This window comes from Salvia miltiorrhiza, chromosome 4 (assembly GCF_028751815.1).
Source record: "Salvia miltiorrhiza cultivar Shanhuang (shh) chromosome 4, IMPLAD_Smil_shh, whole genome shotgun sequence".
Taxonomy (NCBI): domain Eukaryota; kingdom Viridiplantae; phylum Streptophyta; class Magnoliopsida; order Lamiales; family Lamiaceae; genus Salvia; species Salvia miltiorrhiza.
In genome coordinates, this window is record NC_080390.1 from 53674323 (window position 1) to 53690443 (window position 16121).

The following is a 16121-nucleotide window of genomic DNA, read 5'->3' on the forward strand; positions in this document are numbered from 1 at the left end:
TTATAATTTTGCCTAAGCAGGTTCCAATAGTACTTGAATGCTCTCTCCCTTTCCCTTTTTATGCACGGATTCAGAAATAATATATCTGTGTAGATAAAATTGATTATTTCTTCTGTCCCATTAGTAATGTCTCATACCTTTTTTAATAAAAAAAATTAACCATTTAAAATGTTATTTAACAATAAATTCAATTTATTTTATACACCAACTCATTTAAAATAATTCGCCAACTCACTTTATACAGTTTACTTCATACACCAACTACACTATTGTTAATTTCCGTGCTCAAAGTAATGGGACATTACTAATGGAACGAGAGTTACATCGCAATGTAGTGTGGATATCACATGTAACATTATCCGTACACGTATAGCCATTCATTAATAAAACAAATGATGATTTCGAAATGTGCTATTGATTCACTTCAGATTATAACACAACCCTAAGAAAAATCATGCACCACAGCTCGATCATAAATGTCACGGCTACACAAAATTCACGTCAAGGGTACATGAAATTGTCAAAATTTTCTAGTACCAAAAAGTACCACCATGGGCAGTGCGCCATGTTCGCACACTCTGTTTCCAAAACATAAAACATAAAACGTGAGAAATGGTGAAAAAGGTTGAGATGGAAATCGCGATTCAGCAGAATTACTACGATAAAGATGTAACAGCCCTTAATCGTCATTCTGGCTCTCATCTTTAACAAGCCTGATCATGTCATCAATCCTAAGGATGGTAATAGCAGCTTCCGTAGCAAACTAACAGAGAATAAAAACAAAGTCGTGAGTTAGAACACGTCAAGTGCTGAAAGATCAGTGAATCGATCTGGTTGCAGACACTTACTTGGATTATTTTTACTTTGCTCATTGCAGGCTCAATAACTCCAGCTTCCAAGTTGTTCCGAACGGTACCATTTATCAAGTCTAGACCCATACTGCATAATAAAAAAGTGTAAGGAACAAAAAGTGTCTTCCAATGAAGAACAAGGACAATTTTTGCAACATTTTTACTAAAAATATACAAAATTGCAATAAGATTTATCTATATTTGATAGATATGAATTTATTATTTAAATCTATAACTATTATGTGCATTCCACATACCATTTGCTAGTAACATCAAAAGAAATAAGCTGTGTAATACTACTAATATGGGATATATACCTTGACAAATGCTTTTTATCTGCCTTAGTCTGTGCAGTGTGGTGGTAAGCCCGTAGTTTAGCAACTAAATCAGTAGCGTCTTTAGCAGCATTGACAGCAAGCACCTAGAAAGAAACATTCCAGATGCACTTCAGATGGCAAAAGACAACTTATGAGGTTTCTAATGAAATCATTCAGGCACAATTTTTGATGTGAAGTACCTTGGGAATGACTAATAAAGCTTCAGCAAACTCAGCTATAGCCAGCTGCTCCCGTGACCCCAAAGTTGTAGCTAAATTCTCCAAATATACAGATAGTGCAGCCTCAACTGCACCTCCACCAGCAACAACCTATATTTCACCAAATTTCAAGAACATGAGGAAAGTTTATCTGTGACAATTGTCTCTGTTGTCATCAAACCTGATGTTAGTAATTTGGCTTGAATAATAATTAGGGAAAGATTTGTTGCCAAAAAAATTGAAATTAAAGAATAAAAATAAAATGCACATTTCAAGAAGTGCAGTATTTAAGTAAAATTGACAGACATATAGCAAGCCTAAGAAAGAGAGTATAATTACTAGAAACAAGAAGTTCAATACTTAAGGAAAAAATGAAAACTTAACAGAGTGCCAACAAGGGCAAATAAATGACGACAGGTTCTTACAGTATTAGATTCCAGAGTCCTTTTGACAATGCATATGGCATCATGCAAAGCCCTGTCCATTTCATCAAGCATGTAATCGTTGGCACCTCTAAGTATTAATGAAACCTGAAGAAAATAAATTACAGGTCAATATGTATAATACTGAATGAAAGTTGCAAAGAAACATATTAATCTCTACATTTTAGAGTAGAGCATTTTCTTAAATAAAAATGACTGGGAGTTGAACCAATCAACATATCAAATTGCAAACTATCAGAAGCAGCTCAAGCATTTCAACATAGGACAAGAAATCATTTTAGTATTAAATAGCTCCGAGCTCATACATACCGCATTTGAGGTTTTGGTTCCTTTTATCATAATCACATCATCATCAGCAATACGTTCCTCCACTACTTCATCAGCATATCCCAGAAGTGATGAATCAAATGTTTCTTCCCCTTCCATATCTGCAAAAGTTGAAACCTGTATAGGAGCAACAATTACAAATGGAAAGGTTGTTCCGAAAATTAGAAATTTCATAGAAAAAATCATATAAAACAATGCTCCGTGTCGAGAAGCACAATTCTCAAGAACTGTTATATTGGATTATAAACTTGTTGTTTTTAAGTATCCTCATCAATGAGATTGACTGGAGTAACTGAATAACACTATAACAGTAATGAGAGAACTTTACGAAAGCATATTGTTATGATGCACTTTGAGTTATATATTGGTCATCTTCATTAAAACCTTAGTTGTAACGATAAATGGTGGTCGATTCATGATTTCAGAATATCTATCACTTAGGTCATTCTAAAACTGAACTCATCTGTAATAATGTATCTTCCATTTGAAATTTTATGGGAACAAAGTTTGAAGATTACCGCAGATGCACCAGTTGCCTTGGCAACATGACGCAGGTCTTCCTTGCGGACACGTCTCACAGCTATTGCACCAGCCTCCACAAAATACTGTTACAGTATAAGACACAATCACGACACAGAGTGAAAACCATGTAGATGTGCAAAGATAAAATGTTAGCACAATACACCAATATCATATTGCGTGTCTTAATGAAAATGGTTATAACTTAAACCCTTTCCAAAAGTGTTTCCACTATTTCCCCAATTATCTTACAAGATTGGCTTATTTTTACACGGATGAATAAAAAGCAAGCTATAAAATGGAAGCTTCATAACACAGTAAATCATTTCATGTGTCTGCCACCAAAGCAACCATTTGAGAAGAAATTTTTATGGTTAAAATGGATAAAAGAACTTTTTGTGTGACTAATATGTGAAAAAAGCATACCTTGAGTGCCATGTCATCAATTCCTTTTGTAGTTAAAATTACATTGGCTCCTGCCTGAAGAAGCTTCTGAATGCGTTCCTTTGTCATGTCAGATTCTCTACAGAAGAGTTCAATCAATCATTAGTACATTTAGAAAATTGGGGATATTGTATGGGTAAATTTGCTGAGTGGTCTCCAAACAGCACTTATAATATGCACGAGCAACAAAAGAATATGCATAAGCAACAGACAGTAATAATGCATATCTTTAAAACATGCAAACTTAATTAGTTTTCCCTGATACAAATAAATATGCAGACCAGAAACAAGTATAGATCCAATTAAGACACCCGATGAAGAAATGAGAAGATGGTACATAGAATCCAATGAAGTCAACTGTCTTGTTTAAGACACAATATGTTACAAGAATGAATACAATTAATCACCTTTCACGAATCTTTTCCAACTCTCTGGGGTCACTGACCAAAACTTGGACACCCATTTGCATCTTTGCTTTCTGAAGATTAAAATCAAGACAAGCAATTCTGGCTGGGGCAACCCTCAATGGCATGCCCTGTGCAGCACGTCCCGTGTTGAGAGCATACCCCTTAAGTAAGTAGCTATCCCGGGCACTTTTACCATGGGCTTTAAGTATATTGATTCCCTGAACATTACCAAGGTTAAAACAATGATGTGAAGCCAGAATTCATGCATATATACAGAAACCTTTTCTCCACCCTTTCAAATCTAAGCCTTGGTTGTCCTTGTGGACACAGGGTTTCATGTAGAAAGGAGAAGGAAAAGCAACAGTCAACAAAAATCTAGTTACAACTTACAACCAAATGAAAATGTCAATTCCTTATGCAGTCTTTGAATCAAATACATTTCCAATTTAACATCTCAAAAAGTATCTATGTGTTTGTACAAGCTGTAAACCAAATAAAGGGGAAAAGGAAATTATTTCCTTTGGCTTTTCATTTTTACAATAAACCCAATACAAATACAGCATTAGTGAAATCCACATTATTTTGCACTTCTTGTGATCTAGTTTTTGGATTACTGATAAACCCAAAAATGCAACATTGGCTATCCACAACCCCGCCTCCCCACCCCAAGAACAATTTTTAAAAAGAAGAAGAGAACTGGACAAGGATTACTTCGAGCATATAGAAAACTGATAGGGAAGGATAACTCAAAGGGAGTATCAAACAGTAACAAGTAAAAGCTTCAGTGTACCAACCTTGATTGGATATCTAACTTCACCTCTGGCATTGGTCATCTTAACTGCTTGTACAGCTTCCACAACCTGTAGTGAAACTAAGTTGAGTTACAACTACAAACAAAGTGATAAGATGATAGGAAACAGCTGCTAAAATGCACATCTCATGAACCGGGTATATTGAGGAGGAAAGAGGAAACACATCACGCCACCACACAACTCAAAAGTTAGAATGAGATCATCATTCATTCCTAGCTAATGGTAATCACTGACCAACTTACCATATTTGCAAAGAAATCACTATCACCGCCTATCAATTTTGAGGACATGCAGGTCTTCGCAGAGTTTACAAGACAATCTTTACCAAGCTTTTCTACCTAAAATACACATAGAAAAATGTTAGTCCAAGAGAAATAGATGTATAACATTTAATCAAATGCTAGGCTGCAAATAACATTCTAAATCTTTCAGTGGCAAAGTATCTATTTAAGTTGCTATAACTTTTAGCTTGATACAGCAGCAACTATTCAAGGTTATCAGAGGCAGAAGCATCAGGTTAACTCGGAAGGAGCTGAGGATGAAGCTGCTGTAGTAATCTTTAGTACCGAGTCCTTATTTATCAATGATATTAGATGATATATAGTATTATTTTGGATCGTTAGAATATCAGACGATTCAGACCCATGCATGGGCCGAGAGTTAGGATATATGATTCCTTCAGACTAGTAGGGTGAGGATTTTAGCTGTTGAGTTTTGCAGCAGAATCTGTTAAGCAGGCGCCAGCCTGTGGAGTCTGTTTTCTTAGGTCCTTAATTGATATTTACTTTATCATATAACTGGCTGGCCCTCCTATATCTATAAACATTATCTTCTATTTGTGAAGCAAGCAGAAAAAGAGAGAACTTGAGAGGCAAGAAAAAGTGAAAAGTTCAGAGAGAAGACGTATAAGAAACCAAAAGCTGTATCATGACACCTCAAAATGCTTTAAAAAATTGGCAGTGTTGGTCTGTATCCAAACAAGCAAGGTTATTCAGTTAAAATTTTGGCATATCCGGCCTTTCCGCAAATTCAATATTTTTTACACTCCAGGAAACGTAAATTATACAAAAATTATTAAATATCAAATGGCCAGGAGAGTAAACCTTTACAGCCAGCTTCTCATCAACATATTTACATGCTTCCCTCATTGCAAGCTGCCACAAAACATTCATGCAATTAGATGTAGCATGAACATGCAAAAGATTACACAGTGAAGGAAAATATAGAGTTCAATGGTGTACAGGGAAAACTGAAAAGAAAGACAAAAGCTTACTCTGTAACCACTGATTATCGATGTTGGATGTATCTTATTTCTCACTAAATCATTAGCTTTCTGTAGAAAAAGACCACCAAATTAGAACTCAAAAATCAAAATTAGGAACCTACAACAAGGATAACAGATTCCCTTATCTTGCTGCCAGCTCTAGCAATGTTACCTTAAGCAATTCTGCAGCTACGATGACCACAGAAGTTGTCCCATCTCCAACTTCCCGGTCTTGTAGTTCGGCCAACTCAACAAGGACCTATAGTAATTGAAGATGAATAGATAAGGACCTAGTTGTTCAAACAGTGAACTTGAGGAAGCCAAAAGTTTATCCATTCACCTTGGCAGCTGGGTGCTCCACTTCCAGCATCTTCAGTATTGTGGCACCATCATTAGTGATGGTCACATCACCAATATCATCCACAAGCATCTGAAAAGTACGATACAGGGTATTGAGCACATACACTTCCAGTTGGGTTTCACGTTCAAATTTAAATAGCGAGTGCACAACTAAAAGTAGGAAATGCAGAAGGGTCCATAACTTATGCACATCAAGCTGTTAGTTACAAATACCTACTCCTTCCTTCACAAAGACCGGAAGTCATAAGCATCACTTTTTAAACCAAAAAGGATCAATAAAAAAGAATTAAGCACGTGCAGCGTTCACTAAAACCCTCCAAAAGATTCACATCCACAAGAAGACAATTGCTTAACCAAAATATAACTGCAAATTTAGCAAATGAATACAATGAGACATCAAACTAGCTATATACATCTTCTCATTCCACGTAACCCGATCACAGGCATTCAAAGAAACATCAATAGATTCAGATAGTGTACTAGAATTCGCATGTAAGCGAAGCCTGAACGCACTCGACTGTAAAATAGCATTCCAATCCAACAACTCAAAGGTGAATTATACCTTATCAAGGCCGACAGGACCAAGCGAAGACTTGACGATGTTCGACACGGCTTGGCATGCCATCACTGCACATTTCCAATAACAAAATATCAGAAAAATCGAAATACCGAATGCGAATTCATGGAATGCGAATACCTACCGTTTTGAGCGCGAACGTCTTGTCCATATTGCCGCTCGCCGGAAATATCAGGTGCATTTGCAGCAAACGCCATTTTTTTAGCTCTTCAAACAAAGTAAAAGCTGCTAGATCGAGTCGGCCGCTTTATCGAAGATATTTTGAGCGTAGACTGATCTCTCTCTCACTCTCCCCTTCTCTCTGAAAGGGCTTTTTAGATTGGAGAAAGAAAGCTGAGAGGGTTTGAGCGGAACATTTTGAAACTAAACGACGCCGTTATTAATTAACTCAATTTGGGCTGGCTTTAATGGGCTTTATACTTTGAATGAGTCCAGTACATGAATATTGTGATGGGCCTCCATAGTTACATATAAAGTGAACTAATTGAATAGTCATTTTGTACTCCCTCCGTCCCACGAATCTTGACACGTTTTCCTTTTTGGGCCGTCTCACGACTCTTGACACATTTCCAAATAAGGTAACTTCTCTCTCCTACTTTATCACTTTTATTATTTTTTTTCTCTCATATTTTATCACTTTTATCACCTTATCTCTCATATTTTATTACTTTTATACTTTATTAACTACACACTTAAAACACTAATATACAATTCCTTAATTCTCGTGCCGAAACCAAACGTGTCAAGATTCATGGAAAGGAGGGAGTATTATAATGATAAAAAAAATGACATTACGAAAATAAAAAGATAAATTATTATACTAATAAGTTACAACCATGAAGCTCCGTAATCATCGTGAATTAACTCTATTATTTATCTATAATTCACGATCAAACTATTTTTAAGTCCTGAAATTACTCAATATAATTTCACGAATATTCTTAGTTGCGAGTTGATTCGATTTCGCCTATAATTTACAACTACAAAACTTCTTAGTCTTGAATCAAGAGTTTTTTATCCTTTTTTTTTGTCTTTATAGCTATTTTTTTTATTTTTTACAATATGAAAATGATATTTTAATATATTATATATATATATATATATGAACTATAAAATGGCCTGTTAAAACTTTTAAATATAAAAATTAATTAGCCACTAACATAAAAAAAATCGATAGATTTGGTTGTAAATTATAATCGACCATATTATTTCCTCTGAAAATAAATGACGGCGAATTATGAAGAAACTCATAAAGAATGTAATAACAGCACTGTTAATGCTCCCTAATGCCATCATCACAATTGGCATGATTTTAATCTGGATAATGATGCTTTAAGTCAATGATAGTAATTAATGTTCACATGCATATTAATTGCCGTGACACGTCAGACTTTGTTTATAGTTATAGATATGGAAAATCATAAAAATAATTTTAGAGGGTTTGTGTCTATTATATCATCAAGCATCAAACATTAGATTCTGACGAAAAGATTTTTGGTTGGAACATGATCGTATTTTATGTTTATTTTTTCCATTATAGTATATTGGTTCCATGTTGGTCAAGATTTGGTTGTATGTGTAAACAATTTTTTTGTATAAAACGCTCCTTTTTTTTTCTTTTGGTACTTAATAAAAAATAAAAAAAATCATAGGATTTTTTTTTTTTTGAAAATAATTTATGTGTGAAACGATTAATTAACGAGTAATATATACTTTACAACAAATTAATTGCGTGAAAAACTTTCCCTTTTCAGAGGAAATAATATGGTCGATTATAATCATGCCAATTGTGATGGCTGGAGGTGGAATCTTTCTACATCTGGTACCTACACAGTAAATTCAGCATACAAAGCTATTAGGAGGGCAGCAATTACAGCCGATTCACAAAGGAAAAAAGAGGAATTCTCCAAAATCTGGAAAGCTCCGGTTCCACACAAAGCAAAAACGACCGCTTGGAGGATTATGAAAGGAAGAATGGCTACTTGCGATAACCTCGTTCGAAGACATGTTCTCAACACTTCTCGGGAAACAGACTGCATCTTTTGTCATTCTCAGATGGAGGATCTGGAGCATATTCTCTTTCTTTGTGTAAAAACAGGGGAGATCTGGAATGCTTTTCTTCGGTGGATTGGTAAGAGCTCGGCTTTACATCACAATACAAAAGATCATTTCCTTGCTTTCATTGGGCTTGGGAATAAAGCTGAAACTTGATTCCTTACTGGTTTGTGGATTGCCGTTGTTTGGAGCATTTGGAAGCTTTGGAGTTGGAAAATGATTTTCAAGTTGGAGGCGCCTGTTTTGGATCTTCAATCCTGGCTCTCGAGTGAAGGGATCTTGAGTTGATTGATCGTGTCGTGGCGGTGGCTCCGGCCTTTGTGTTTTTCTTGGTTGTTTTGACTTGTTCTCTCTGATTTGTGGTGTTCTGTATTGAACTCTTGGTACTTCTTGTACCTATCCAGTTATAATAATGCTTTTTTCTGATAAAAAAAAAATGCGTGAAAAACTATTGCTAATCTTTTGTTGCCACTCCACATCCCTCTGCCGTCCTTTTTCTCTATTGTCGACACCACTTTCTCCATAGTTGCCGTAACCACCTCTCTCTGTTGTCACCTCTTGCATTTTTTATTATAGTTGTGAAAATTATTTTTCGTTTATTCTATTAAATAATTAAAAAAATCAACGAGATTCAATATCTTTTTATCAAGAGCAAAGCCAGGCTCCTAAAGATAAATGAAGCAAGATCTCTTTTCAAAATTTTGGTGATATAAATATAGTATAAGAATATATTAGGTATACCAAAAAATATTTGAGATGGGACAATTGCCCGACCTCTAAGTATTGCTTTTCATAGTGTTGAATCAACACATATTTGAGAAATTGAAAATCATTCTTTTCCATTCCTTTTTCCTTTCCTATTATAAACCAAACATCCTAAAAAAAAGAATTTACCAAACATTCCCTAAATATGACAACAAAGCCCACGCCCATGCACCTTCTTGGAGCAACCATTAATAATGGTGGACATAGGGTGGTAAGGGGAGCACTAGCATATTTATTTATTTATTTATCTATTATTATTATTATTATTATTATTATTATTATTATTATTATTATTATTATTATTATTATTATTGTACCTTATATTTCATATTTCTTTTTTTTCAAATTTAATCTTATTTTAGCACCTCCCGTCATAAAAAAGTAAAAAATTTAAACTTTAACTTCCCCAAATTATTTTTCAGCATTCGTCCTTGACAGCTTGCGTGCAGTTATTTTCCCACCTTTATGTGGTATAGAGGTTCCGTTTGCGTGCGAGTTACTTATTTAATTCTAATTCAAAAAAAAAAAACCTTGAGTCAAGATGAAACTTTCACCACTATTAAAACTTAAAATCAAAGGGTACGTTTTCCAATAATTTTTCACATGATGAAAAGGACATTATTTTCAATTTTTCACACGTTCTGTATAACGAAAAATTTTATTCGAATATTATGAAAAAAATTAAGTAACTCGTTTTCTCTTTTCGATAATATTATTATAGTGATATTGGTTGAATAATGCTTTCCTATATTTAAGATAGAAGAAAGTAATGTGATAATTTTCTTTTACCTCTTTCTTCCAACAAATTTAGAATAAAAGAGAACTACCCTAGAACAAATAAATGAATAAATAAAAAATATGGAAACGAAGCAAACTGAGAGTGCAGATTGGACAAAAGAGTAATATAGCAAGGTTCCCAAATTTTCTTTTGAAGCGAAAACGACGTCGGATCAAGTTGTGGTCTATCTATATCAATGTCTAATTCTATCCTTCCACGCACGCTACTGTTCTCTCTTGCTCACATGCGCACACACACACAACACAAACATAGATGCGGGCCTATCTACACGATTTTATATACTACTACTATCTATGCCACATAATTAATTAATATTATATAGCAAAATTTTACTAATATCCTTAGAGCATCCGTATTAGTGCCTACTTGATAGCCTATTTGATAGGAGGGGACCACATTGAGTAAGGAAACTGCATTGGAATTACATGATAGCCTACTTGATTTTTTTCAGTTTTGATTTTTATGCTTTTTCATTTAATTTTAATTGCTCAAATTTAAATAACACATTTTACTAATAATTAAATTTCCATTAAAATAAAAATTCTAAAAATTACATAAAAAAAAAACTTAAAAACATAATTAAAATTACATAAATTAAAATTCTACTCTAGATAAGTCCACGACGCTTGAGCATTTGTTGGACCATGTACTCGTGTCTAGGGATGGCAACGGGCCGGATCTGGACCGGGTCTGGCCAATACCAGATCCAGATCCATTTTCATATACCAGATCCAGATCTGGATCCAGATCCGCGGATCTAAAAATTTTGGATCCAGATCCAGATCCGTCAGATCCGAGGGTCCAGATCCATGGATCTAGTGTTTTCAAATTAAATTCAAAAATAAATTCACAAAATCAACAACATTTAATATCCATCATGAAAAATATTGTACAAAATCAACAATATTTAATATTCATCATGAAAATCAAGTCATCAAAATATCAAAATAAACAAATCTCAATGCATGAGTGTACAAATCCCAAATCTCGCCATTTGTGTTGTTACAGAAACCCAAAAAATAAAATGCAGAGAAATCAGAGAATCCTATGGTACAAAAACATTGCAGATGAATCCTAAAAGCCGGAAGAAAATAGAAAAACATATATTTAACCTTTGATTCAGAGAATCCTGTGGTAGACATTGACATGGCTGAACGACGGCGGCGGTGAGTCTGCCGGCGACCGGACGGTGGTATAGGGAGGGTAGCAGAGTCGCAGGCAACCGAAGATGGAGATGGGCAGTACGCAGAGTCGCACGAACTGGAGAGAGAGACCGTGTGTTGCAGCTGCTACTGTCGCTGCCTTCGTCGGCGGTGGGCGGGCGACTGGAGAGGGAGGCCGGAGTGAGGCGGCGGGCTGGAGAGGGAGACCGGAGATGGGCAGCGCAGAGTCGCACGAACTGGAGAGGGAGACCGCGTGCTGCAGCTGCTGCTGTCCCCGCCTTCACCGGTGGCGGGCGGGTGACTGGGGAGGGAGATCGGAGTGAGGCGGCGGGCGGCGGGCTGGAAAGGCCGAGAGGAAGATGGGAGTGGCTGAGGAGTGAGGATGCGGCGGGAGAGGAGGAACCGAGAGATGTTAGGGGAAATAAGAATTGGAAACTAGGGTTTCAAAGTTAATCTAATTTTTCTATTATTTTTAATTTTTAATATATTTAATATTATTAATAAAATAAATATAAAAATTAAATAATATATTTTAAATACAATCGGGTCCACGGGTCGGATCTGGGTCGGATCCGGATCTCAAATTTTCAGATCCAGATCCAGATCCGTTTTAGAAAATGAGATCCAGATCCGTGGATCCAAAAAATTGAGATCCAGATCCGATTTTTCGGATCTGGATCCACGGATCTGGACCGGGTCCAGGATCCACTGCCATCCCTACTCGTGTCCCCTCCTTTGTGCATCGCTCATATGCGCCGTATCCAAGCTGAGGAGCTGCATATCGAGCTCCACGGATGGCGTCGTTGGCCTCCTCCGTCCAAATTTGGACGATGAGGTCCGTCTCCTCGAGGATGTAGGTGTGACGGATAGTCCTTTCTTCCACCGGCGCCGCCGGCGCCTGCTTGTCATGCTTGATATTGTAGGTGATTTCCTTCCCCCGGCTTCCTTTCTTCGATTTGGCGGCACTATGGGCTGTCGGTGGCTCCTCCTCGTCGGTTGATGGATCATCCCCCAAGTTACATCCTTCCAAATCGGGATGATAGTCGCCGGAGAGATCGGGGCACAAATTTAGATCATAGTAGTTTGGGTTGTGTGGATCCATATAAATTGTAGAGAGAGGAAGAAGATTGAAGATGGTGGAGAGGAGATGGAAGTGGAAGAATAATGAAGATGGTGGAAATGAAAGAGGAAGAAAGGGGAATTTAAAGGAGAGAAAAAAAATTGGGAAAATACCAAAACGGTCAGATTTTGAAATTTGAAGTTAAATTTTTTTTTATTCGGCGCGTGCTATGCATGCGCCCGCAACGAAGCGATTTTACCCTACCCGTTCTATCGTGAGCCTCTCGAGTAGGGAGGGGCTGCATCGCATTACTCGAGTAAGAGGCATCGCGTAATGCGATGCGGATGCTCTTACGTGTGAAGTCGTATATATATATCGCGTAATGCGATGCGGATGCTCTTACGTGTGAAGTCGTGTATATATATATACACGTGTATATATATATACATACATGTATGTACAAAATAAAAGATATGGTGGGTAGGCTGGTGGTACTAAATTAAAGGGCAATTGATGTAGAGGGCCATAAATTCTAACATTGTACACCGGGAGAAAAAGGGAAAAAAATAAGAAAAAAAAATAACTTGCTCACTAGAAAAAAGGACAAACATTATCAATAGTTTTGTCTATATATATTTAGCAAAAATAAAATTCCGGTGAAAAAGTACAACTATTTCATAAGTGCAATTTACCAGAATTTAATTTTGGGGTGCATCATCACACATGCACAATTTTTGACTATTTTGAGGTGTAACCGGTAAAATATCACATAATGCATAAAATGAGCCAAATAAATTGAAGACCTTGACAATAAAATATTGTATGGCTTACGATAAATATATGACATGTATTGGTTAGGCTATAGTGGGAATAATTATTTCGTGATAAATAAAATTAATGAGTAAATCAATATATAGTGTTGAATAAATTGTTTGTAATGCATGAACGACCACAATTCAATTAATTGGATGTATTATCAATAATTTATTTAATCCTACATAATATTAATTTATTTATATTAATTCTCATTCTCACAATATATGACAATTATTCTCATTAAAACCATTCTCTAGTATGTTACAAGTCGGTAGCTTTCAGCTAAACTAATAGCATAATATTATATCAATAATATGATGCGTATTTCGAGAGAAGCACATTAATTGAACATCTCGATATTCTTTTCCTCTACCTATAAGGCTATAAATATATGCAATATACTTCCAAAGAAAAGTAGATATATTTATTATTGTACATATTGTAAACGTTTGGTTGGTACGATAGATGAAATAAATAAAATTAATAAAATTGATAATAGTGAAAGATGATTAAATAATAAATTTAATTTTAAAATAATAAATAGTACTAATTACTTAATTAAATTATTAAATTATTCGTCACAGATCAAATTATATAAATTAAATTGTACTTATGTTATCAAAAATCCTTTATTAATCGAATTAAACGCCTCCATAAACGAGGGACGAATATATAAATATCTAACGTGGAATGTTGTCTGCGTGTATATAAAAGAGGGAGGCGCACACCGTCTTCGAAGCCCCACTCCTCTATCACTTTCCTCCATTTACAACCTCTGCTCTCTCTCTCTCTGTGTTTTTCCGTTTTATAAGTCTTGGATTCCTTAAGAATCTTGTCCAAATCAAGACGTCAAATTAAATGGCGGATGTTTGCTGTTTGTGCGGCGACGTCGGCTTCTCCGACAAGCTTTTCCGGTGCTCCAACTGCCGCCACCGCTTCCAACACTCGTAAGTAACAACGCCGCCCAATCTCCCTTCTACCAACACACACACACACTCGCCTCCGTAACTGTGTGTTTCTTGATTCTATGCAATCTTTCCACGTGGCATGTCTTCATTAGTGTCTTTTTTTTTAAATTTAAGTTATCAAAGTGTTTGAATAATTAAACGGCGTACGACACAGATTCGTGATTAGGTACTGTAGTAATTACTACGGATAATTACTATGGAGAATACGGAGAGAGAGTATCGGCATGTCTTCATTAGTGTTTTTTTTTTTATAAAAAAAATTAAGTGATTAAAGTGTTTGGATAATTAAATGACTGCGCGTATAAATTTGTGATTAGGTATTGTAGCAATTACTACGGAGAATACGGAGAGAGTATTGAAGTATGCGACTGGTGTCAATGCGAGAAGAGGAGGATGAGTAAATCCGGCGGCGCGACATCGGGGGAGAAAGGCGGCTCGACGGCGGAGAAAGCCGCCGGAAAAATCTCCTCCCCGCGAATCCGCAGGTACAAGCTTCTCAAGGATGTAATGTGCTGATCAAGAAATGAAGGGTGGAAAAAAAAGGCCTTTGTTGATGTTGAGGTTGAACATATATGTTAATATTTAGGTAGTGACAGTTACAAGTTGTTTTCAACTTGTTTTAATCAATTGCGACCTATGCAAAAAAATAAATTTTTAATAAAATGTAGGAGTACTTTGTGGCTGTTAATTGTTAGATCACCACTTTTGATTAATTATTATTTTTCAGTTTATTGATTTTTGTTCTGACCCTAAATTGGGGACGACGAGCAAGGGGAAATGCCGATGTGTCAATTTACGTTTAGAATAATGGCCACTTGCTTTAAATAGCAACTTTTTAATGTTCATGATTTGATTTGTTAAAATAATACTAGTGTTAAGTTTACAATTTGCGTCAAACTCGAGATTTAAGTTGGACTAAGCAAAAGAAAATTACTGGTGCTTTTAGCAACATTAATGGCTAAAATGTAGAAATAAATCTTGAGATATTTAACATTTTTTAGAAAATGTTCATAATTAGGATAAAATTAAATCAGTGAATTTTGTTTGTTAGGAATAGGTTAATTACCCTCTGAAAAAAGGATTAATTAATTACAAAACTCACATTTTATCCATTTATTAATTATTAATGGGTGCTGATCTTCTTTATTTCCTATATAATGCTGCAGAGTTATGATTAAACCTTTTAGTTTCATTTTTTTTTTCGAGTGACCTAGGCTTTGAACTTTAGGTGGGGGTACCCGTAGTTAATATGGGAATGTTCAAAATTTTTATTTAAATTGTGTTATTGACGGGTGTAGAAATGCGGACAGAGTAACGATGTGTATGTAGGAACCGAGGCAAGAGTTGGACTCTTTCTCCGTAAGACAAAATTGCCCCGCACAGTACACACGGTTCGATGGCAAATGTCCCCAAGATACAACGGTTTGAATGAGTACGAGACCTTGTACTAGGAACTCGAACTTCCGGCGAACTACAGAATACTCGGGACTTGAGTATGAACTAGAAGACAGAATGAACGAATTAATTATCTGAATTAATTGTTGGTGTGTTTTAATCTCATTCTGGAGGGCCCTATTTATAGTTTTCCAGGGATTTCCTTGAACGGACATGACTTTCCAATCCGAAGAGGTGCACCCTTTTTTGTTTGAAGAGATGTGTCTCTTCTGTCCGAAGGGGTGTATTGTTTGGCCAACATGTGGTCCAAACCATCGTGTCTCTTCGGTCCTTAACCGCTTCCAACCGCACTGTTTGGATAAATATGTCCGAACCATCGTGTCTCTTCGGTCTTAAACCGTCTCCATATTTTTGGCATTAATTACTCATTCAATTCTTTATAGATTTAAATAAGTAAATATACCAATTTAATCTACTCAACATGTAGATTCAAAAATATCATTTAATTCCATTAATTACCAAAGTAATTATGACATTAAATAAGATATTTATTCCAACAAT

At 35.8% G+C, this 16121-nt stretch overlaps 1 protein-coding gene across 2 annotated transcripts; it reads right to left on the bottom strand.

Moving 5' to 3' along the window:
- Window positions 1-380: 380 nt before the first annotated feature.
- LOC131020615 (T-complex protein 1 subunit alpha-like) lies at window positions 381-6891 on the bottom strand. 2 transcript variants are annotated; one of them, XM_057949539.1, is made up of 17 exons: window positions 6664-6890; window positions 6525-6589; window positions 5943-6032; window positions 5775-5861; window positions 5612-5671; window positions 5442-5492; window positions 4581-4676; window positions 4321-4386; window positions 3527-3744; window positions 3102-3198; window positions 2675-2761; window positions 2139-2273; window positions 1812-1916; window positions 1369-1497; window positions 1169-1272; window positions 849-939; window positions 381-763 (listed from the first exon to the last, which is right to left on the bottom strand). In XM_057949539.1, exons 1-17 carry the CDS (start codon window positions 6734-6736, stop codon window positions 680-682), a joined length of 1638 nt encoding a protein of 545 aa, XP_057805522.1. In that variant the 5' UTR covers window positions 6737-6890; the 3' UTR covers window positions 381-679. The 2 variants fall into 2 exon arrangements, with proteins under 2 accessions (XP_057805522.1, XP_057805521.1); XM_057949538.1 differs by having other exon boundaries at window positions 381-939; window positions 6664-6891.
- Window positions 6892-16121: the final 9230 nt, after the last annotated feature.